At 40.3% G+C, this 24790-nt stretch overlaps 1 protein-coding gene across 7 annotated transcripts in view; it reads left to right on the top strand.

The window, feature by feature from the left end:
• cdk17 (cyclin dependent kinase 17) overlaps positions 1–24790 on the top strand; it is a 266197-nt gene that overhangs the window by 222724 nt on the left and 18683 nt on the right. For all 7 annotated transcript variants that reach the window (XM_048554109.2, XM_048554111.2, XM_048554106.2 and 4 more), the window contains 9 exons: positions 364–478; positions 732–826; positions 935–997; positions 1085–1208; positions 5332–5452; positions 20405–20502; positions 21298–21403; positions 22470–22512; positions 22616–22706. In XM_048554109.2, coding sequence (XP_048410066.1) covers positions 364–478; positions 732–826; positions 935–997; positions 1085–1208; positions 5332–5452; positions 20405–20502; positions 21298–21403; positions 22470–22512; positions 22616–22706 — 856 coding nt within the window. The remainder of the gene's footprint in view (positions 1–363; positions 479–731; positions 827–934; positions 998–1084; positions 1209–5331; positions 5453–20404; positions 20503–21297; positions 21404–22469; positions 22513–22615; positions 22707–24790) is intronic.

The raw sequence follows: 24790 nt of genomic DNA, 5'->3' as shown, positions 1-24790 counted from the left end.
GGTACGAAATTTTAAATTTGATTAATGTTTTTGGTGTGGGAATTTATTAAAGAAGTTGAATGCGCCATACATGTGTTAGTCATTTGAAAATGGGAAATAAAGACCATGAGGTCTGATGTGATGAGAGGGAGAGAGGGTTCACAGATGTGTGCTTTGCTGGTGATTATCAGTCCTGTGAAACTCATTGAGGTGAAAGCTATTATCAGCTAGAACTCCTAACTGTCCTGAGTGAATAACACACAATATGCTTTGGAATGTGGAGATGTGTGGTGCCACATTTGTGTGGGGAGTGATGAAGAATGCTTGTGATTGCATAATATGTATGTTATTTAAAATTCTTATTGCTAACATTCATTACTACAGGGTACCTATGCAACGGTGTTTAAAGGAAGAAGTAAGCTAACTGATAACCTGGTGGCACTGAAAGAAATCAGGCTGGAACATGAGGAAGGTGCACCTTGCACAGCAATACGGGAAGGTATAATTGTTCAATTGTTCAATTGTGCATTGTACCGTTGTCATTTAATGAATGTTATGTATCGTTACACAATTTGCAGTATATGTAGGAGCATTTATCAATAAAGCAGTCATAAAATATAGACTTAACAAATAGGTTTTGTCATATTAATTGGAAGTACAATACTCATTCCAAATAAAATGTTTTGCACTAAGGCACATTTTCAAGTTTATAATAAAAAGACATTGGTTAATTGCTTTCTTTGTCTCTCCAGTCTCATTACTCAAGGACCTGAAGCATGCGAACATAGTCACTTTACATGATATTATTCATACAGAAAAGTCATTGACACTAGTATTCGAATACTTGGTAAGGTTTGTTCTTATACACTTTGTATTGGTCATTGCTTATTTGACAGTTATTAAAAAGAAAACTGAAGGAATCTGATTTTATATTTTGAATATTTGCATCTTGTAGGACAAGGATCTGAAACAGTATATGGATGATTGTGGAAGCATAATGAGCATGCACAATGTGACGGTGAGGGCAAAAATGAACAAACAGCTGCTGTGAGTTATTTGTTACATGCAGGTACTGTTAGTTTAATCTTGTTGCTTTGTTTTGTAGATATTTTTATTCCAGATTTTACGGGGCTTGGCATATTGTCATAAACGGAAAGTGTTACACCGAGACCTGAAACCGCAGAACCTGTTGATAAATGAAAAAGGAGAACTAAAGCTTGCTGATTTTGGTATGCAGTAATAATTAAATATTACATACTGGTGAAAAGTCTTGTATGTATTAATTTCCACAATCCATTTTGCATCTTACCTCACATTTTCAGTTTGTTTCTGATCTATTTAATTTCTGCGTACAAATAGAAATTACTCATATGCCTTGAGGGTAGGTGAGTGATTCTGATCAGCACAAAACATCTACACCTGTTTCTGAGGTGGCACCATCACATTAGTTCGAGTATCGAAACATAGTCAAAAATGGCATATGTTATTGTTGCAATCAGTTGATGCCAATATTTTTCACTAGAATGCAATTTGAAAAATGCTTTACCAGTTAAGTTATCTGAAAAGCATATGTCAAGCTTTATGTCAAAAATACCGTAATGGCATCAGTTAAAGCTGGAGATTTGTATAGGGTAGCAGGCAACCGCTAGTGAAGATACTGGATGAGATCAGGGTGATCAGATGTGTGCTTTGCTGGTGATTATCATTCCTGTGAAACTCATTGAGGTGAAAGCTATTATCAGCTAGAACTCCTAACTGTCCTAACTTTTCTCATAGTGTTGAAAGTTAAGGGTTCAGATGATGCTGCCTAAAGAAGAAGAGGAAGAAGAAGAATCCTTAAACTTGGAAACAGGCCATTTGGCCTAACGGGTCCTTCCTGATGCACAGAGAGCTTCCCACCAAGACTCGTCCCCCTATCTTATCCCTGTAACATGCATTCTGCACGTTCCTGAACACTACAGACAATTTAGCATAGCCAATCCATCTAACTGGCACATCTTTGGACTGTGGGAGGAAACCGGAGCATCCGGCAAAAACTCACACGACATGGGGAGAGCATGCAAACTCCATACAGACAATCACCCAAAGATAGAATTGAACCCGGATCCTTGGTGCTGTGAGGCGGCAGTGCTAAACCACTCAGCCACCATTTTGCCGTGGTGGCATGGAGCCATAGTGAGCTGTATTAACTCAGTAAATAAGTAATGAGAGGCCTTCAAGGAATCAATAGTTAAGGAGTGAAAGTGCATCCAAGGTTGAAGTTTCCTAAATGACTAACACCAAAAATAAAATGAAATAAAAACAAAGGTTTATAATAAATGTCATCATTAATAAAAAGATGCTATTTAAAAGGCTGGTTACAATTAGAATGATACCTCACCAGGACCAAATTATTTGCATTAAGCCTGAGGGAATTACGAGTGGAAATTATAGAGAGACTACCCATACTTTTCCAATTTCCTTAGCTACAGAGAATTGGGAAATTGCTTATGTTTTAAAAAAATGAGTATAAGGATAAGCTCAGCAAGGGGTTACCATTCCCAGTTTAAACTTAGAATGGTTTGGAGACGATAATCTAGGACAAAATTAACACTCGTAAACAGTTTAGATTAATTAGGAAAAACCAGCATGACTTTGTTAAATGGTGTTTGACTAATTTGTTTGAGCTTTTGATGAAATGTCACATAATTGACTTGTTAGCATATTAGAAGACAGTGGAAGAATAGGGAAACTGGCAACATTGATACAAATTCATTGAGTGACAGGAAACAGAGGTGGTTTTGGGCACTGGAAGAAGGTGCGCTAAGGATTGACGTTACCACTGCTTTTTGTGGAGTATGTCATTGACCTAGATCTGGATGTGATGAATGCAATTTCAAGGTTTGTAGATGTCACAAAATTTGGAAATATTGTGAACAATGAAGAGGATAGTGATAGAATTTAGGAGGCTATGGGCTGGTGAGATGGCTAGACACATGAATTTCTTTTTGGTGGAAAGAATGAGGAGAAGCAATAGTGAAATAAAGGGCACAATTCTAAGGTAAAACTAGAGACACTGTCCTGACTTGAAAATATAGTAGCAAGTCTTCAATGTAGTTGGGTCAAAATCGTAGAACATTTTTCCTAACAGCGCTGCATACATACCCAGATCAGATAAATTGCAACAGTTCAAGGTGATGGCTTGCAACAACCTTTTCAAGGACATTTAAGGCTGGGTAACAAATCTCGAGGGGAATTTTAAAAAGTGCAAACAAATTCAGTGCTGTACAGACTATGTTAAATCCCTAGGGGATGACAGCACCCCAAGCCATCACTATGCTGTTTTTTTTTCTATTAAATTCATTGAAAAATGCAATATGTGATATACGGATAGCACAGTGTCTAACCCCAGGGAAACAATTAAGTGTTGCTATATGAACTGTTGCTCCCCTGCCTTTTGTAGGTGTTTCACCTGTTCCATCTCATAGTTGTCTGAATGGAATCTGGCTAATAAGAGGGCTCTTGTACTACACTTTAACCCAGAAGGCCCATCTTTATGTTCCATCTGCTTCAAAGTTATGATATAACATCCCTAAACAGGTTGATTTTTACATAATACATTGGTTCACAAAGATAGTTTGGAAACTGGTTGGTCAATCACCAACTGCTACAGCACTGATTGGGTACCCATTTTCTTCAATAGAATTGCTTCTATCAATTTGTGCCTGTCACAAGTCCTGTTTCAAATTAAAAGTAGCAGTCTCCCTACTCGAGCCAAATTTGCTGCACTTAAGGCAGTGACATTAGCCATCAATGCAGCCATCAAACATACCTATTTAAATGGTTACTACAAATGAACATTGCACCTTCTTTTTCTAAGAAGTCACTATGAATCAAAGCATGTTTTCTTTTGAAGACACAGCTGCAATGCTTTCAAAGGAATGCCTACAAAAAGAAAGTTTCAGAGAGTAATATAATTTTAATCAGTAAGTGTTAAAAATGTCTAATCTGTTTCCGTCTACCTAATGTTGAAGGAGGGTCTTATCTGGCTATGGAGTCTACAGACATCTAATCCTGCCATTGTTAATTTTCAGTTTAAAACAAATTGTCAATAAGCAGAGCATCTGTTGACAATGAGCACTGTAATGTAAGCTACCTCAGATTGTCCCAAACACACTTTAACCAATGAAGTACTTTTGAAATTTAATCACTCTCCTAATGCAGGGAAATATCATATGTATTTGCATGAAGCCTAGACCTATGGATAGATAATTCTAGTAATTTTAGTTGATGGATAACTATGTACAAAATATTGCAGGAAGAGCTCCCTATTGCTCTTCAGATAGTGGCTTTGGATTTCAATTTATAGACTTTTCCAAAATACATTTAATTCAGTGTTAGGGGAGTACTAAACAGTCAGGGTCAACCCAAAATATTTGTTCAGACCCACAGCCTTTGGGCTGTCAGTTCCAAATGCAACCACTGAATCAAGGATAAAATTTGAAAAAAATCATTACTTACTGAACCTTGAGAGCCTGTCATTTCTTAAATAAAGCATTGAGTGTAGGAGTTGGGATCATATTGTGGTAGTGTAGGTCGTTGGTGAGGTTACTTTTGGAATACTGCATCAAATTCCAGTCTTCCTGCTATAGGAAAGAAACTGTGAAATTTGAAAGGGTTCAGAGAAGATTTACAAGGATGATGCCAAGGTTGGAGGGTTAAGCTGTAGGGAGAGGCTGTTTTCACTGGAGTGTCGGAGGTTGAGGGGTGACCTTTTCTAGAGGTTTATAAAATCAGGAGCAGCGTGGATAGAGTGAATAGCTGGGTGGGGAAGTCCAAAACTAGAGGGCATAAGTTTAAGATGAGAGGGAAAGATATAAAAGGGACCTACCGGGCAACTTTTTCACGCAGAGGGTGGTGCATGTACGGAACAAGCTGCTGAGGAAGTGATGAAGGCTGGTACAATTACAACATCTAAAAGACATCTGAATGGGTATATGAATAGGAAAAATTTTGCAGGACTTGGGCCAGATGGTGGAAAATGGGACTAGATTAATTTAGGATATGTAGTCGGCACGGATGAGTTGAACCACAGGGTCTGTTCCGTTATGTACAACTCTATGACTCTACTAGTACAGGTACATATAGCAGAGGAATTTGAAAAAACAAAGATTAAAGATTTACTTCAGCACTTGAGCAGAGAATTATCTAAAATGCACAATTCATCATATCAAAGATTGAATCATCTTTAGTAATAACAATGTGTTGAGCACCTCTGGGGTCTAGTACCGTCTTGTGAAAGAGTAACTGAATTAATTTTTCAACTTCAGTATGACTCTTTGGAACTTTAATTGAATATCTTTTCCTTCATAGGTTTGGCAAGAGCCAAGTCTGTTCCAACAAAGACATACTCAAATGAAGTTGTAACTTTGTGGTACAGGCCTCCAGATGTTCTTCTGGGGTCTTCAGAGTATTCAACACAGATTGACATGTGGTATGTATAATTGACTCCATTTAGTTTTGTTTGGTGGAGGGACATCAATGTTATATGACTTGGGGTCTCTTATTCTGTAATCAAGGACCATTTCCATCACCCAGCCTGGCCCTCCAGTATGAACTTTATCTTCTCAATATCTGACAATATAGAACTACTACAGCTGTAACATAATAGCATAGTGTTTTGGCTTTGAAGGTATTTGGTACTCACGGCATAACATTGCTGTAGTTATTCAGAAGTGCATTAGTTTGCTCAAGCTCAACCTACAGCACATCACTGAATATAAATCTCTCATGGCCCAATGCAATTAAGCATAATTTAATTAAAATTTGATGTAATTGAGAGTAATAACCTTACTACTAAATAGGACAAAGTCAAAAGTCACAGGACGCCAGGTTATAGTCCAACAGGTTTATTTGAAATCACAAGCTTTCAGAGTGTGGCTCCTTCATTAGGTGATGAGACTGTGTGTGTGTGTGTGTGTGTGTGTGTGTGTGTGTGTGTGTGTGTGTGTGTGTGTGTGTGTGTGTGTGTGTGTGTGTGAGAGAGAGTGAGAGAGAGTGAGAGACTGTCAGTGTGAGTGTGAAAGAGACAGACAGAGGATGTGGTTGTGTGAGAGAATATGAAACAGAGATAATCACAAGGTAAATGTCTGTCTATCTCAAATATTCCACAACCTACCTGTCGCTCGCGCGCTCTCTCTCTCTCTCACACACACACACACACACACACACACACACACACACACACACACACACACACACACACACACACACACACACACACACACACACACACCGGGATGAAGGAGCCACACCCGAAAAGCTTGTGACATCAAATAAACCTGTTGGACAATGGTCTGGATAACACAGCGTGCAGCTGGAAGAACACAGCAGGCCAAGCAGCATCGTAGGAGCACAAAAGCTAACGTTTCGGGCCTAGGCCCTTCATCGGAGAGGGGGATGGGGAGAGGGTTCTGAAATAAATAGGGAGACGGGGAGGCGGACCAAAGATGGAAAGAGGAGAGTATAGGTAGGGAGGGGATAGGTCAGTCCGGGGAGGACGGACAGGTCAAGGAGGTGGGATGAGGTTAGCCGGTGGGAAATGGAAGTGCAGCTTGATCCACTGTACCCGTTGTGGCTACCTCTACACTGGGGAAACCAAGCAGAGGCTTGGGGTCTGCTTTGCAGAACACCTCCGTTCGGTTTGCAATAAACAACCGCACCTCCCAGTCGCGAACCATTTTAACTCCCCCTCCCATTCCTGAGATGACATGTCCATCCTGGGCCTCCTGCAGTGCCATAATGATGCCACCTGAAGGTTGCAGGAACAGCAACTCATATTCCGCTTGGGAACCCTGCAGCCCAATGGTATCAATGTGGACTTCAAATGCTTCAAAATCTCCCCTCCCCCCACTGCACCCCAAAACCAGCCCAACTCCTCCCCGCCTCCCTAACCTGTTCTTCCTCTCACCTATCCCCTCCTCCCACCTCAAGCCGCATTTCCATTTCTCACCCACTAACCTCATCCCGCCTCCTTGACCTGTCCGTCCTCCCCGGACTGACCTATCCCCTCCCTACCTCCCCACCTATACTCTCCTCTCCACCTATCTTCTCCTCTATCCATCTTCGGTCCGCATCCCCCTGTCTCCCTATTTATTTCAGAACCCTCTCTCCATCCCCCTCTCTGATGAAGGGTCTAGGCCCGAAACGTTAGCATTTGTGCTCCTAAGATGCTCCTTGGCCTGCTGTGTTCATCCAGCTTCACACTTTGTTATCTCGGGCTATAGCATGGTATTGTGTGACTTCTGTCTACACCACCAACACTGGCACCACCACATCATGGCTATTAAGTAGGAGGTAGTGGTATAGTGGTAGCGGTGTAGTGGTAGCTGGACGAGTTATCCACATTCCCAAGCTAATATTAATGGACAAAGGTATGCATCCCACCCTGGAAGATGGTGAAATTTGAATTCAATCTCCGAACTGCTTGTTGCAGATGCATCTTTCCTTGACTGTATTAGTAGGAGTGATAACTGCACAATTCTTGTGGAGACAAAGTCCCACCTTCATGTTGAGGATACCCTCCATTGCATTGTGTGATGCTAGCAGACACACTTTGAACAGATCTGTTATCTCAAAACTCTGCATTATTTAGACACTCTTGACCATGCCACAAGTGCAGAATTATATTCAGTGACAAACTGTACACTCGTGCCCTGCACATCCACCATTTCTACTATTTACTATCAAGTTGGGAGATAAACAATGGTTCAATGGAAAGGCATGGAGGACATACTTAAAGATGAGCTGTCAACCTGGTGAAGCTGAAACACAGGACTAATTTTATACCAGACAGCATGCAGTGGACAAGGCAAAGCAATCCCCCAACCAATGAATCAGATCTAAGCTCTGCAGTAATACCAATACATGTCCAACTGTGAATCAAGGTAGGTAATTAAATAAACAACAAGAGTCTCCACAAACGTTGTCAAGGCAGTCAGCCCCTGACCTCGTTACAACTTTGGCCCAAGTAAGAACAAAAGAGCTGTACTGCAGCGATGAAGCTAGAGGATCTGCCTTCAACATTGAGGCAGTATTCAATCAAATATGGCATCAAGGAGGCCCGGCAAACCTGGAGTGAATGAGAATCAAGGAGGGATGGTAGCGTTTGCTGGTTATAGTCATATCATATACAAAGGAAGGTTGTAATTTTTGAAGATTATTCACCCTCATCCCAGCATGTAATTGCAGTAGCTCCTTAGGGCGGTGCCCAAAGCCTGTGTCTTCAGTTGCTTCATCAATTACTTTGCCTCCATCATCGTGACTCTTCTTACACTGAAGCTGATCATATTCATAGGCAAAAGGCCTGGACTGCATCTTTGACTGATAAGTGGCTAGTAATATTCAAGTTATGTAACTGCCAAGCACTGTCTCCAACAAGTAAGAATCTAATGATTGTCCTTAGACATCCAGTAACATTACTGTTACTGAATCCCCCGTTGTCAGCATCCTTGGGATCACCATTGACCAGAAATTTAATTAGACCAACCATGTAGTATTTACAAGAGAAGGCCAAACGCTTGGAATTCAGCTGAGAAACTCAATTCCTTCTTGTCCATCGTTTGTTAACTTTGTAAGTAGCAGACAATCAGAATGTGAAGGAATACTTCGTACTGAGCTGGATGGGTTCAACTCCTCCAACGCTCAAGATGCTTGAAAGCATGCAGAACAATCAGCTTTTTTAATTGACACCCCTTCCAGCACCTTCAACATTCAATTCCTTTACCTCCAATGCACAGTGTAAACATTGTTGGATACTATCTAGAAGATGCACTGCAACAACTCACCAAGGCCCCTTCGGCATCTTCGACACTTGAAATATCCACACTCTGTGCTGCTTAGAAGGGCAATTGCAACAGATGTATGTGAGCCCACCATCTGCAATCCTTCCTGATTTGGAACTATATCGTTCCTTTTCTGCCACTGAGTCAAAATCCTAAAGTCTCTTCCTGACAGCACTGTGGGTGTTCCTACAACCCAAGGAGTGCAACAGTCTAAAAAGGCGGCTCACTGCCAGCTTCTTTGTGACAATTGGGCATAAGCCATAAGTGCTGGCATCAGAAATAATGCCCATATTCCTTGAACAATAAAAAAAACACCTAGTCCAGTTTATTGATTTATGTTCTAAGTTAGTTTATTAGGAAAACAATTTTTCACCAATGGTCCAGGTCCTATTTTCAAGATTATCGATCAATCTTTATAGTGCATGATGTATAACAGAAACCAATAAATAAGTTGGTGCTTTTAAAAAAAAATCCATTTTGATAGCTCCCTTAAGGGCACACAAATCGGCACAACTAATGGAAACCTATCATGCTGAATAATTGGATTGATCAGCATGGCTAGTTTCACATGTGTTGGCAGTTTTCAAAACTTAAAAAATGTATTCTGTAATCACCTTGTTCGAAGTTATGGTAAATCTCAGGAGTAGATCTGTCTTGAACCCATACCTCCTGGCCCACAGGTCAGGTAACTACCACTGCACTACAAGGGCCCAGGGCATTTTTTAAAATTAGCATAGAAGCTTGTGGGGAGAAAATTTATACATTCACTTTGTCTTTGAAATTCTTCAATTGTTTCTGCTTTTTCAGCAATTTTTGGTGCAAACTGTGTTAGATCAACCTAAAAGGAAACACCAAGCCAATACTTTGCTGGAAATTGTTCATCAGAAAGAACACAAAGCCTGATTTTGATGTTCTTCAAATAACAGAAATTATGCTGCTGTCAGACTTGCGAATTAGGTCAATTAAAAGTAAAAATTAGACAATAGAAGGCTTATGCTATATGGTTCCCATGGTTACAAGGATTAAAGTTCTGATTCTTCAGTCTACTTATTACTTCCTAAAAAGTGCTGGACTTGGATCAGTACTTGTAACAAAACTAGCATAGGGAATTACATCTGGCTCCTTTTAGCTATGCATCTACTCTTCTCTTTTTGTTAGTTAAAAGGAGAGAAGAAAAAGCTGTAGATATGTTTTCTGGTGGATGCGGGACTACCAGTAAAGTTCATGTCCGCAATGAGAAGACAATAATAGCACTTAAGCTGCATTATATTAAAAAAAGTCAGCTGTGACATCTGAACCCAATCTGCTTCTCCAGTATCCAGCCTGAATAAATACATAAAGCTGTAAAATAATTGAAGTGATGACTTGTATTGAGCTGCCAGTAATAAAGCAGGCTGACCTGCCATGGTGTTTCCATCCTGACATTAAGAATTCAGATTATTTCACATCGTTGAGAATCAAATTTAAAGTGAGTATGTCTGGATAGTGAAGTAATCTTTTAAGGATCTGAAATATGATCTCATCAATAAATTAATTTTGTTTCTGTCTTTAGCTTGCTGCAATGCTCCAGTGAGGCTCAGCTCAAGATGGAAGAATAGCATCTTATTTTCCACTTGGGGACGCTGCAGCCTTCAGGACTCAATATCCAGTTCAAAGATTTTAGAACCTGAACACTACCTTATCTGTTCTTTACCCACATCCATACCTAAGGCCCAGTTTTGACATGGGCTAATTTCAGCACAGCTGACCCACTTGCCTATTTGTGGGTCCCCGTTATCGGCTTTTCTCTCTCTCTTGCAGACTGTTATCCGTGCCTTTGTCTGCCACTGCTGTTCTCTCTCTCTCTCTCTCTCTCTCTCTCTCTCTCTCTGGGCTCCATCTCTGCCAACATGATCAATTCCACCTTCTGCATCCACATCTACAATCACCACTACCAACCCCATCCCCATCCCAGCCCTGTCTGCATTACAAACCTTTTCCTAGCTGCTACCAGTTCTGTAGAAGGGTCAAGGGCTCAAAATATGAAATCTGCTTTCTGTCCACAGATTATGCCAGACATGCCGAGTTTCTCAGAAATTTGATTTTGTTTTAGTTCATTAAACCCAGCAAATGTTTACTGGTTCACAAGCATTTATCCATCTTTGCATGAAAAAAATTCAAGGGTTTGTTTCCACCACCTTTTCCAAAAGAATTCTAAATACTCATAATCCTCTGAGTGAAAAATATTTGCTACCTGTTTTAAATGGACGATCATTTTTTACTTAGTGAACAATATTTATGGATTTTCACACTAGAAGGAACGTCTTCTGCATATCTACCCTGTCATGCCCCCTCAGGATATTTACGTCTTTCACTCAAGTTGTTTCTTACTCCTCTGACTCCAGTGGATACAAGCCTATTCTGGATAGATAGTCTGATAAACTGTTCCTGGTGCATTTACACCCTTTATAAACACGGTGATCATTACTGTACATAATACTTGAGATGTTATCTCACCAATGTCCGCTATAACTTCCTGTTATTGTATTCAATTCCCATTACAAGAAAATGTTAAGATTCTATTCGCTATCCTAACAAACTTCTGTACCAGCACACTAACGTCTTGCTATTCATTTTAAAGGACACCCAGATCCCTCTCATTCCTCTGCAATCTCACAATATTCAAATTATTTGCTTCTTTTTATTTTTCCAGCTGCCAAATGGAAATTTTCACATGTTCCCACATTGTACTCCTTTTGCCACATCCTTGTCCACTTATTTGTCAGCCTATAAATCTACTAATTTACCTAGCACTCTTTTCTGTTCGTTGGGATTTTTGAGTTTGTCCTTCCTGTCCCTTTCCTGATTTATCACTACTTCTGAATATTACTTGTACCTTCTGTCATGAAAACTGACGCAAAATATCTGTTCACTTTATCTGCTATTGCATGTACTGTGTTCTTTATTCTTCAGACTCCCTTTCTACAGGACCAAACGTCACTTTGTTAACTCTTTAAATATTTATAGAAATTCTTACTTTCTGTTTTTATATTTCTGACTAGCTTTCTCTTGTACTCCAACGTTTCCTTACTTAGAAATTTTTTTGTTGGTTCTTTGCTTTTTGATATATTCTTTAAGTTGTCTGATCTTGTCCCTGTGAGTGTACAGTTATGTGTTTGTTTTTCAAGTTTTATACCAGCTTTAACATTTCTAGCTAGCCCTGAAGCTCCATCCCTTGGAATTCGTCTTGCTGTTTGGAATGTATCTGTCTTCTCTGTCCCAAAAAACCCCTCCAAATCAGCACACTGAATTGTTATTGGCCTGTTCTTTATGCTCATTTGCCAATTCAGTTTATCCAGATCCTTAGTTAAATTTTAAAGAATAGTCTTGAACCTACATTTCTCTCTCTTAAACTAAAAAACATAAAACTTGTTCAGCTATTCTTTGATTTGGTTTATTGTTGTCGCTTGTTCTGATATTCAGTGAACAGTATTGTTTTGTTTGCTAACCAGATGAATCATATCTTACATAAGCATGTTAGAACAGAATGCAAAACAGTGTTACAGATACAGGGAAGGTGCAGAGAAAGATCAACTCTCATATCGAGGTCCATGCATAAGTCCAATAACAATGGAGAAGGAACTGTTCTTGAATCTGTTGATATGTGTTTTCAAACATATGTATCTTCTGCTCGATGGAAGAGGATGGAACAGAATATAACGAGGGTGGAAAGGATCTTTGATAATGTTGGCCGCTTTCCTAAGGCAGTGTAGGCAGAGTCAGTAGAAGGAAGGCTAGTTTTCATGATGGAATATGCTGCGTTCACAACTCTGTAATTTCTTGCAGTCTTAGGCAGAGCAGTTGCCATGTCTAACTGTGATGTGTCCACTTACAATGCGTTGTGTAATGCATTTATAAAAATTGGTAACAGTCATTGCAGATATGCTGAATTTCCTTAGCCTTCTGAGGAAGTCGAGGTGTTGGTGTGCTTTCTTGACTGTAGTGTCAAAGTGGATGGGCCAGGATAGATTGTTCGCGATATTTACTCCAAGGAATTTGAACTTTTCGAGCACCTCCGCCACACCATCATTGATACAGACAGGGACGATTCCTTCACTCCACTTCCTGAAGTCGATGACCAACTCCTTCATCTTGCTGACATTGAGGGAAGAGACTGTTGTCTTTACACCAGGCAAATAAGCTGTCTATGTCTATTCTCTACTCTTGTCTTATTGTTGTTTGAGATCCAGCCCACTACGGTAGCATCATCAGCAAATTTGTAAATGGAGTTAGAACTGAATTTGACCACACAGTTGTGAGTGCATAAGGAGTAAAGTAAGGGGCTGAGTATGCAACCTTGTAGTATTGAGGATTATTGTGAAGGAGGTGTTGTCACCTATCTTACTGATTGCGGTCTGTGGGTCAAGGATCTAATTTGCAGAGAGTGGAACAGAGTCCTCGGTCTCAAAGCTTGGAAATGGGTTTGATTGGAATTATAGTGTTGATGGTAGAGCTAAAGCCAATAAATTGGAGTCTGATGTAGGTGTCCTTGTTATCCAGATGTTCCAAGAATGAATGTAAGGCCAGGGAGATGGCATATGCCATGGACCTTTTGCAGCAAACTGTGAGAAGTTGAGAGCAATTGGATGACTCTGACTTGTTCTACCTCAGGAGAAAGCTGTAAAAGTTACTAGGCAGCTGACTATTGGAGTCAGCTCAAGAAATATCTGGGAGCAGTGGGGGCTCAAGAAGAAGCAGTGTGCCACTAACAGCTCAATGCAGCTGTGAGTGAGGACAAGAAAACCTAGAAGTTGTATATCATGCATCTGAACCAGATTAAAGCTTAGAGACAGTATTGGCTAAGTGAAGTTTACAGTTTGAGAAAAGTAGGAGTTGTGCCTGTGATTAAGTACTAGAATGTAATTTTGAAAATTCAGGAGAATGTAGGCAAAGGAATGGAAGGTGAAATAGCAAAATATAAGCAGTCTCTGAGGAAATCTGTGATGGAGTGGCTTTTGAGGGAGTTTCAAGACCAGGCTGTCAACAGCATTTGAAGTACTCTTTGGGGTGTTGAAGCATAGTTGGTCTGTCATCCATATTTGCCTCGTATTAAATTTGGGATCTTAGAATGTAAATCATAACTAACATGTATACTCCTAGTGACACCCCACAGAAACAGACCCTTCGGTCTAACTTGTCGAAGTCAACCGGATATTCCAATCTGACCTCATCCTATTCGCCAGCATTTGGTCCACATCTCTCTCAACCCTTCCTATTTGTACACCCATTCAGAAGCCTTTTAAATATTGTAATTTACCCACCTCCACCACTTCCTCTTGTAGCTTATTCTGCGTGAAAATGTTGTACCTTTTAAATCTTTTGTCTCTCACCTTAAAGCTATGCCACCTGGTTTTGGAATCCACTACCCTGGGGAAAAGACCATGGGTATTCACCTATCCATGCCCCTCATGATTTTATAAACCTCGATAAGGTCACCCTCTGTCTCCAATGCTCCAGAGAATAAAGCCCCAGCCTATTTAGCCTCTACCTATAACTTTGAACCCTCCAGCTCTAAACCTTTTAAAAGTTCTACATCATGACAGAGTCAAGGAGACAGAATACTATCCTTATTACAAAGTAAATGAATTGGAGAGAAAGCAAATATTGTGTGGAAATTGCTTCAGGTTTCTTGAGCAGAAAATTGGCACTGCTAATGAGAGAGAATAGACAGGAGGAGCTGAAGAAAAACAAGGGAACATGAATGTATGTTAGGACAATAGGGATGCAGCTAAAATGAGGGAATGATAGTGTGCCAATCCAAGACATTTTGCAGATTTTGAATCTGTAGTACATTATGATTATAATGATCAAAGTTTTATAGAACTCTATGTAGAGCACTTTAAATATGTATATTTGAATAATATTTCCCCTTTACCAGAAAAATCTAAAATAGCATTTATTTTAAATGCATTTTTCTATACTGCAGATGATTAACTATTATGTCACATGTATCAATAGTATATAAATTTGGACACACTTCAAAGAAACGTTTTACTCTAATTGTGTTTACTTTTCAACCAGGGCTTTACAGAGTGCAGCTAAAAGTAAAAAGGTCAAAATTTCACTTTATACGACCTGTGTTTTCCTTAGTGAAACAGTTGTGAAAACAGTCATATGAGAAAAATGTGTTGATGGGAGCCAAACTGAAATGTAAACTCTTTCCTTTGTCATTAAAGTCTAAGTTTGGTGCCACCTCATAACACCACCTTTTCACTTTGTTCTTAGTTTAGATTTATTCATTAGATTCTGGAATTTTAAGCCAAAATTCTGATTTGCAACATTTTTACAATACTGTTTCCTTTAAAGTAATGCTAAACCTTTTTATTAGACATGAGGTCCATGTTAAGTGAGTCAGTACTGGCAAGGAACTGATAGCCAGTTCTAAAGCAAAATGCTGTGGATGCTGGACATATGAAATCTAAACAGCAAGTGCTGGAGAAACTCTCATGCCTCTGTGGAGAAAGAAATGGAGTTGACATTTCAAGCCCTGTATGTTTGCTGGAACTGCAGTATCTAGTGACTCAGAGTCCAGTATCTCTAGCCATTAATTGATATCAAATTGAGTGAAACGATCTGGATGACGACTGACATCTGTGAAACTGTGGACCTCTGGAGGGAATCAAGATGCATCGTCCACTCAGCATTTTGGACTGCAGATTGCTGCAAATGTTTCAGCTGTATCTTTTGCACTGAGCCTGGACTGTCATTGTGGATGGAGTTATTTCCTCCTCTTCTAGTGAGTCATTTAGGAGAGGACCGAATGTGGCAGGGCTGTGGAGCTGGTATAATCTTATAGCACATAATATTATGCTTCACTTCATTAATTCATAGACCATCTTCTATGTCATCCCAATTCATCTGGATCATTAAGAGCTCTATCACAACCTAAACTTGCCGAAAAAGAGAACCATCCTCCACAAACTCTCATTCTTTGCTCGTCACTTAACTTTCAAAACATTTTACTTTCTGGTTCATCAGAGTCTATTGATAGTCACATAGGTCAAAAATATTGGACCTTCCACTTACATCATTGTCTTTCCAATAATGACTGCCTTCTCATTGTGTGATTTAAAAGAAGTAACCTTCTGTAATAGTGAAGACCAGAAAATCCATTATGTCTTTCTCTAGAATCCCTTGAAAATGGTTAAATACAGATCATAGTAGTAGAGATCTGCAGCACAGAAAAAATTCCTTTGGTCCATCAGCTCTGTGCTGGTCATAAAGCAACCATCTAATATTCTGAATCTATTTTCCAGCACTTGGTCTATAGCCTTGTATGCCTTTGCATGGTTAATGTGCATCCAAATATGTATTAAATGCTAGGAAGGTTTCTCCCCGTCCTATCCTTACCGGCAATGATTTCCAGATTCCCACCACCCTCGAGGTGAAAATGTTTTTCCCTCATATTCCCCCTACACTTCCAGTCTCTACCTTAAACCTATTCCTGTGATCGTTGATTCCTCTACCAAGGAGAAACATTTTTTTCCTATCTATCTTATCTATCTACCTCATAATTTGATACATCTCAATCTGGATCCCCCTCTGTCTCCTCTGTTCTAAGGAAAATGACCCCAGTCTATCTAATTTCTCTTCATAGCTTCGGCAACATTCTAGTAAATATGCTCTGCACCCTCACCAGTGCACTTATATTGCTCTTATAATGTAGGTTCCAGAACTGTACACAATAATCTAGCTCTGACCTAACCGCAGTAATAAATATAAGATGGCTGGACTGATACTGTGAGTGGTCCAAAATATGCAGCAGGAATATTGGGCCTCTATTCTCCTTGTGCATAGTTTGTAAGTTAATATATGCAGTGCAGAAGTGCAATAAGATAAAAGACTGAACAGTTTGAATCCAGTTATACACCAACATTGCGTCTTTACGCATTAAAGAAAGTTAAGGAGGGAGGGCTTCAGTTATGTAGACAATTGGGATGCCTTCTGGGGAAGGTGGGACCTGTACAAGAAGGACGGGTTGCATCTGAACTGGAAGGGGATCAATGTCCTGGGTGGAAGGTTTGCTCGAGTAGTTCGAGAGGGTTTAAACTAGTATGGCAGGGGGGTAGGAACCTGAGCCGTATACCGGAGGTGAGAGTTGATGAAGGTGAGGCAATAGCAAGAGGTAGACCAGCTAGTGGGAAGGATTTTCCTGGGAAGGAACCAAGGGATCAGTTAAAGTGTGTTTGCTTTAACGCAGGGAGTATCAGGAATAAAAGTGATGAACTTAGAGCGTGGATCAGTACCTGGTGCTATGATGTTGCGGCCATAACAGAGACATGGGTTTCTCAGGGGCAGGAATGTTTGCTGGGTCTTCCAGGGTTTAGAGCATTTAAAAAGAATAGGGAGGGAAAAAGAGGAGGCGGTGTAGCACTACTAATCAGAGAGGGTATCACAGCTACAGAAGCTTCCATTGTTGAGGAAGATCTGCCTACCGAGTCAGTATGGGTGGAAATTAGGAACAGCAAGGGAGTAGTCACCTCGTTAGGGGTTTACTACAGGTCCCCCAATAGCAGCAGGGAGATTGAAGAAAGCATAGGCCAGCAGATTTTGGAAAAGTGTGGACGCAGTAGGGTTGTTGTAATGGGTGACTTTAACTTTCCCAATATTGATTGGAACCTCCTTCGAGCAGAAGATTTGAATGGAGCTGTTTTTGTAAGGTGTGTTCAAGAGGGTTTCCTAACTCAGTACGTTGACAGGCCGATGAGGGGAGAGGCCATTCTAGACTTGGTGCTCGGAAATGAGCAAGGGCAGATATTTTCTTGTGGTGGGAGAGCATTTTGGTGATAGTGACCATAACTGCCTCACATTCGACATAGCTATGGAGAAGGAGAGGATTAGGCAAAATGGGAGGATATTTAATTGGGGAAGAGGAAACTATGATGCGATTAGACATGAGTTAGGAAGCATGGACTGGGAGCAACTGTTCCATGGTAAAGGCACTGTAGACATGTGGAGACTGTTTAAGGAACAGTTGTTGCGAGTGATGAATAAATATGTCCCTCTGAGACAGGCAAGAAGGGGTAAGATAAAGGAACCTTGGATGACGAGAGCGGTGGAGCTTCTCGTCAAAAGGAAGAAGGTAGCTTACATAAGGTGGAGGAAGCTAGGGTCAAGCTCAGCTCTAGAGGATTACAGGCAGGCGAGGAAAGAGCTCAAAAATGGTCTGAGGAGAGCCAGGAGGGGGCACGAGAAAGGCTTGGCAGAACAGATTAGGGAGAACTTCTATAAAATTGTGGTCCAACCCACAGGGAGAACACAAAGGCATTTTACACTTATGTGAGGAATAAGAGAATGGTCAAAGAAAGAGTAGGGCCGATCAGGGATAGCATAGGGAACTTGTGTGTGGAGTCTGAGGAGGTAGGGGAAGCCCTAAATGAGTTTTTTGCTTCTGTCTTTACGAAAGAAACGAACTTTGTAGTGAATGAAACCTTTGAAGAGCAGGTGTGCATGCTGGAATGGATAGAGATAGAGGAAGCTGATGTGCTGAAAATTTTGTCAAACATTAAGATTGACAAGTCGCCAGGCCCGGACCAGATTTGTCGTCGGCTGCTTTGGGAAACGAGAAATGCAATTGCTTCGCCACTCACGAAGATCTTTGCATCCTCGCTCTCCACTGGAGTCGTACCTGAGGACTGGAGAGAGGCAAATGTAATTCCTCTCTTCAAGAAAGGAAATAGGGAAATCCCCGACAATTACAGACCAGTAAGTCTCACGTCTGTCGTCTGCAAGGTGTTAGAAAGGATTCTGAGGGATAGGATTTATAACCATCTGGAAGAGCATGGCTTGATTAAATGCAGTCAACACGGCTTTGTGAGGAACAGGTCATGCCTCAAACCTTATCGAGTTCTTTGAGGACGTGACTAGAAACGTTGATGAGGGTTGAGCTGTGGATGTGGTGTATATGGACTTCAGCAAGGCATTTGATAAGGTTCCCATGGTAGGCTCATTCAGAAAGTCAGGAGGAATGGGATACAGGGGAACTTAGCTGTCTGGATACAGAATTGGCTGGCCAACGGAAGACAGCGAGTGGTAGTAGGAGGAAAATATTCTGCCTGGAAGTCAGTGGTGAGTGGTGTTCCACAGGGCTGTGTCCTTGGGCCTCTACTGTTTGTAATTTTTATTAATGACTTGGATGAGGGGATTGAAAGATGGGTCAGCAAGTTTGCAGACGACACGAAGGTCGGAGGTGTCGTTGACAGTGTAGAGGGCTGTTGTAGGCTGCAGCCGGACATTGACAGGATGCAGAGATGGGCTGAGAGGTGGCAGATGGAGTTCAACCTGGATAAATGCGAGGTGATGCATTTTGGAAGGTCGAATTTGAAAGCTGAGTACAGGATTAAGGATAGGATTCTTGGCAGTGTGGAGGAACAGAGGGATCTTGGTGTGCAGATACATAGATCCCTTAAAATGGCCAACCAAGTGGACAGGGTTGTTAAGAAAGCATATGGTGTTTTGGCTTTCATTAACAGGGGGAATGGAGTTTAAGAGTCGTGAGATCTCGTTGCAGCTCTATAAACTTTGGTTAGACCACACTTGGAATACTGCGTCCAGTTCTGGTTGCCCTATTATAGGAAAGATGTGGGTGCTTTGGAGAGGGTTCAGAGGAGGTTTACCAGGATGCTGCCTGGACTAGAGGGCTTATCTTATGAAGAGAGGTTGACTGAGCTCGGACTCTTCATTGGAGAAGAGGAGGAGGAGAGGGGACCTAATTGAGGTATGCAAGATAATGAGAGGCATAGATAGAGTTGATAGCCAGAGACTATTTCCCAGGGCGGAAAAGGCTAACACGAGGGGTCATAGTTTTAAGCTGGTTGGAGGAAAGTATAGAGGGGATGTCAGAGGCGGGTTCTTTACACAGAGTTGTGAGAGCATGGAATGCGTTGCCAGCAGCAGTTGTGGAAGCAAGGTCATTGGGGACATTTGAGAGACTGCTGGACATGCATATGGTCACAGAAATTTGAGGGTGCATACATGAGGATCAATGGTCGGCACAACATTGTGGGCTGAAGGGCCTGTTCTGTGCTGTACTGTTCTATGTTCTATGTTCTAACCTTCAAGAGTCCTTATTTCCTTTCCTGCCCAACAGGGGAGGTTTTCAATTGACATATTCTCAAAGAAGAGATTGAATAACAATACACTAAATAGTCAATCTGTTTATTAAAAATCTTCCTTGCTGTTCCGAAAATTTACAGCCATAGAGTCATATAGCATAGAAACAGATCCTTTAGTCCATGCCAACCATATCCCAAACTAGTTTCACCTGCCTGCACTTGGCCCATATCCCTCCAAACATTTCCTATTCATGTACTTGTCCAAATATCTTTTAAACATTATACCTGTATCTGCATCTGCCACTTCCTCTGGAAGTTCATTCCACAAAAGAACCACTGTCTGTGTTTTAAAAAAAATTGCCTCTCATGCCCTTTTTTAAATCTCCTCTCTCCTTAAATTTTTAGAAGGATGCATGTTAGAGTGTAATTTGTACATTTAAATTCTAAAATACACCTCCAAAAGATTTGCTTGCATGATCTAAAGCATCATGTGCTTTCACTTTTTTCCAGGGGCGTCGGATGTATCTTCTATGAAATGGCATCGGGAAGACCTTTGTTTCCTGGTTCCACCGTCGAAGATGAATTGCACTTGATTTTCAGGCTACTAGGTAGATTGGAAATTTGATTGTAAATGTAACAAGTGTTGATTCTTTGCCTAAATATCTTTGTATTCCTAACAAGAATTTTTCTTTTCTGTATGGAATCCTAGAATCATTATGCAACCAGAGAAGGCCATTTCATCTAGTGAACCCATGCTTGCTCTTTAAAGCCATCTAGTCAGTCATGTTCACCTACTCTATTTTTGGAAGCTTGCAAGTTAATTTCCCACAAGTACCCATCCAGTTTCCTTTAATTGTCTCTTTCTACCAGTCTCGTAGCTAGTGAGTTTCAGGTCATCCTCACTCTGCACAAACATGTAAATCTGAGTCCCACAATCCTTTCACCATCTGCTAATGGGAACACCTTTTCTTTATCTACTGTCTCTAAACCTGTCATAATTATGCACTATTATCAGATCTTCCCTCATCCTCCTTTTCTCCATGGAGAGCAATTCCAGCTAACTTTGCAGATAAATTTCCTCATTTAATGAATGATTTTTATCTTGTCTAATGTTACCAATTCAGAACAAACTACACAAAGCACATAAATTGACTTATTGGTGTGTGATTTTTTTTTTAAAAGGGTGTTTCTTGGACATTTGTTACTTGTGGTTAAATGAGTATTTCTATTTTCATGTGCCGTTTGAATTATGTTTAAACAATGTGCCACATCCATGTACTGGCATCAGTCATTTTGTTGAGCACATGTTTACAAAAAAAAGTGAAAGACCTATGAAATCTTAAGATCATGTTGGTATTTTCAGTGAGTTTCTGCATTACACTAATGGATTTTATTTACTACAGGAACACCTACAGAGGAGACATGGCCAGGCATATCTTCAAATGAGGAATTTAAGGCTTACAACTTCCCTAAGTATAAGCCACAACTTATAATAAATCATGCACCAAGGTACTGGTAGTCAATTGCATTGAGTAATTGGGCCAGATTAAGTATGCAATGAATTATGATTTGTATAGTGATTTCTATGTTCAGAAAATGTGTGAACTGCAAAAAGTGTATGTTTGGGAATTTACAAGTGTGTGCATTGGAGACCAATTTGGATGATCTGTGGGGGAAAATGACCATGTGTAGTACAGTTTCTTCAAGTGGATAAATGCAGTACAGTTGTATTTAGTCTTGGAAATGTAAATGTGTATGCTGTGCAGAGTTATCCGTTGAAGGTTTTATAGTAGAGCAGAATCTACTATGATGTTGGATAAGTACAAAATGACAATTAGTCTTGTGACAACACAGTAACTTTATGTAGTTTGTTGGTGAGAGTCTAATATATCACAGCAGTTTATAAAACCTTACCTTGACAGAAGTAGAGGGATTAAACGTCCTCAGTATGAAGACATTAGGTTGACATTTATAACAGTTGATTTCTTAAAGTTGCTAAATGTCATTATTGTAGAATTAGATAGGTAATCTAACTGGGTACTGATGGCAAGATTTGATTTAATGCAAAAAAACTATGTTCAAGAGAGATTTAGTGACCAGGGATTATTTTTTACACGATGTGGAGAGTGCTCAGAATTGATTCCAAATTGAATTTGTTTCTGTTGTGTCGATTGACTGAATTAAAACAAGAAACATCTGTGTGAATTGAAAATTTAGAAGATCCTATGCTAGTGGTAACATGGATTCATCAGCTATGACTGGAAGCATATTGTAATGTTTGGATAAACATACTTCATTGCCTTAGAGGGATTTATGTGTAATTGTACAAAGCTTTATCTTCCTATGGGCTTTTTCTTAAATCAACATTTGATTGTCTCCCTAAATGGATTAGAATTGATGGAACCCATGTCTAGATAACTTGTACATGTGTTATGAAGGTAATCTATTTGTTACACTTATGTAAGTGAAGCTGTCAGTTTGCTTCAGTCTAGGCAACATATGCAAAAGATGTACACTATAAGGACAGAATTGTGTTATGTAACTCCTTCAGTTTGTAACTTGCATTTTCTTATAGGTTGGACACGGATGGAATTGATCTGTTATCCAGCTTTTTACAAGTAAGTTGTATAATTGAAATGTTGCTAATGCTTTCATTGTAGTTTTATTTTAACAACAAAGAAAAGTTGCTTTGATCTCAGTGGTACCTTATCTACCTTGCAGTACCAGGCCAAGAAGAGAATTTCTGCTGAGGACGCTATGAAGCATCTTTACTTTAAAAGTCTTGGAACAAGGGCACACACTCTACCTGATGGTAAATCATTCATTGATTAATATTCAGTAATCAATTTTCAGTGCTGTTGCAAGGAATCATAACTCAATATAGATTCCAGGTAGCATTTTGTTTGGATAAGATAAATTGAACACAAATGAAAATTAGATTTTCCTTTTAAGGTTGAGCTTCTGTCCTTATTTTCAGGTTTATTTTAAAATTCTGAATCTCTTTTCCCACTTTAAATATGGGTATAGGAATTTATAATTGAAAAGCCTCGACAACAATTGTATACAGATGCAGATATTGCTTGTTTGTGCTGTCTGCATTCTGTTTTGGTGCTGCCTGCCTCCACTTTCCCCTGCTCCTCCTCTTTAAGATGAGAAGTGTTGTGTCATTTAGCATACAAAGGCAGATAAAGGAAATATGGAGTTAAACTGGAATGGGAACTGTGGGGAAAATGTGATCTTTCCCACAACACTTTGCTTTCATCAACTTCCCAACTCTCAGTTACTACTTCCCATCCGCCTTCTTGGCATATTTTCTTCCATTTGAGCCACTTGTTCACCACTAGTATTTTCTCTGCATGCTTGCTCAAATGTTCACTTTGGCCTTAATTTTAATCACCTCCCACTAAGGACAGATGAGAGTCCAGATAAATTTCTCCCTAATCTACTCCTTCCCTCCCTCTCCTGCCACATCATGGAATCGCTTTCATCTTGAATGCTGGAATTGAAAAGGAATCAAAAAACAGAATCACAACGGTCTGTAAAAAATAAAAATCTTGATATCGACTCTTCAACAACCAGTGTCAACACAACCAGCAACAGCATACTATTCAACTGTCCACTCTTTGCGAACAGTTCAGTTTTTCTCAACTTTTATCTTTTCAAGCTCACTGACCTATTATTTATAATCTGTGTATTTGTGTTACTAATTCTTCTCATGCTCAGTATTTAACAAACCCACTTTTTAACTGGGCATTCTTGAGTTAACATTTTCTCGTTTTAAAACATAACTTCATTTAGTACGAGAAGAAACCTACCACAAGGGAATGGGTGACCCAACTCTCTTCACCCGGAAGCTTAATGATTTGGGGTGTCCTGTCTGAAACTGTTGTGCTCCTAAGATGCTGCTTGGCCTGCTGTGTTCATTCAGCTCCACACTTTGTTATCTATATTATTGGGGAATTTTGCCCAGGATCTGACGGCAATATTTTCAAAATTTTGATTTGAAGAACCAAACTGAAATGTGAGAAGAGACTTCCTGCTGCTTCATTTTTTTTCTCTTGTGTCTTGCTTCTCATTTCACCTTTCTTGAAGGTGAAACTGCCAGCATTTGCCATTATTATTCCTCTGACAAAGATCACATCTTTCTCTTCTTGCAGTTTTTAAATTGCGGACAGAAATGAGAAAAGAAATAGGACCGGGATTACAGCACAGTTTGAAAGCAAGGTGCTTGTTGCTCATTATTAATGCTGTTTGCACAGCCCATGGGTCACTTGAGTAGCTGCAGATGAATAAGAACTTAAGGGCTGTATGCAATTTGGCAACAAATAACAGATTAGGCTAGTGACAAAGGCCTTCTGTGTGACAACAGTTGTATGATTTGTTCTGCAGTAGCTAATGACTTGGGACAGTGAACGAGATACACGGACGCCTTCAGGCCATCATCAGCTTTGTATCTCTGTTGCACTTTCCCCCTTTGTCCCCCCAATCCCTCCATCTCTTCCTCCCAGTCTGTCTCCCGCTCGCACTCCCCCCATCTTTCTCTTGCTCGCTCTCTCTCTCACGCCCGCTGTCACTCAGCCGCTCTCTCTCTCGTGCTTTCACTCTCTCACACTCCATCTCACTCTAATACTTTCGCTCTCTCCTCCCCTGTCGCTCTTGCTAGCCCTCCCTGTCCCACCTCACCCATTTTCTTGCTCGCTCCCTCTCTCTCTCCACACTACCCGCCCACCTTGCGCTCCCTCTCTGATGCCTTCATTAAGTCACTTTAAACTCTGCAGTGCTGTGAGCTGAGATTTGTAATTAATAAGCCAGAGACTCTTTCTAAGTAAACCAGCATCCTGTACCTCTTGTACAGAGAAACTATCAGGAGGAGGACAACTGAAAATCAACATTCTG

Source organism: Stegostoma tigrinum, chromosome 25 (assembly GCF_030684315.1).
Source record: "Stegostoma tigrinum isolate sSteTig4 chromosome 25, sSteTig4.hap1, whole genome shotgun sequence".
NCBI lineage: Eukaryota > Metazoa > Chordata > Chondrichthyes > Orectolobiformes > Stegostomatidae > Stegostoma > Stegostoma tigrinum.
This window is presented reverse-complemented; position numbering and strand designations above follow the sequence as displayed.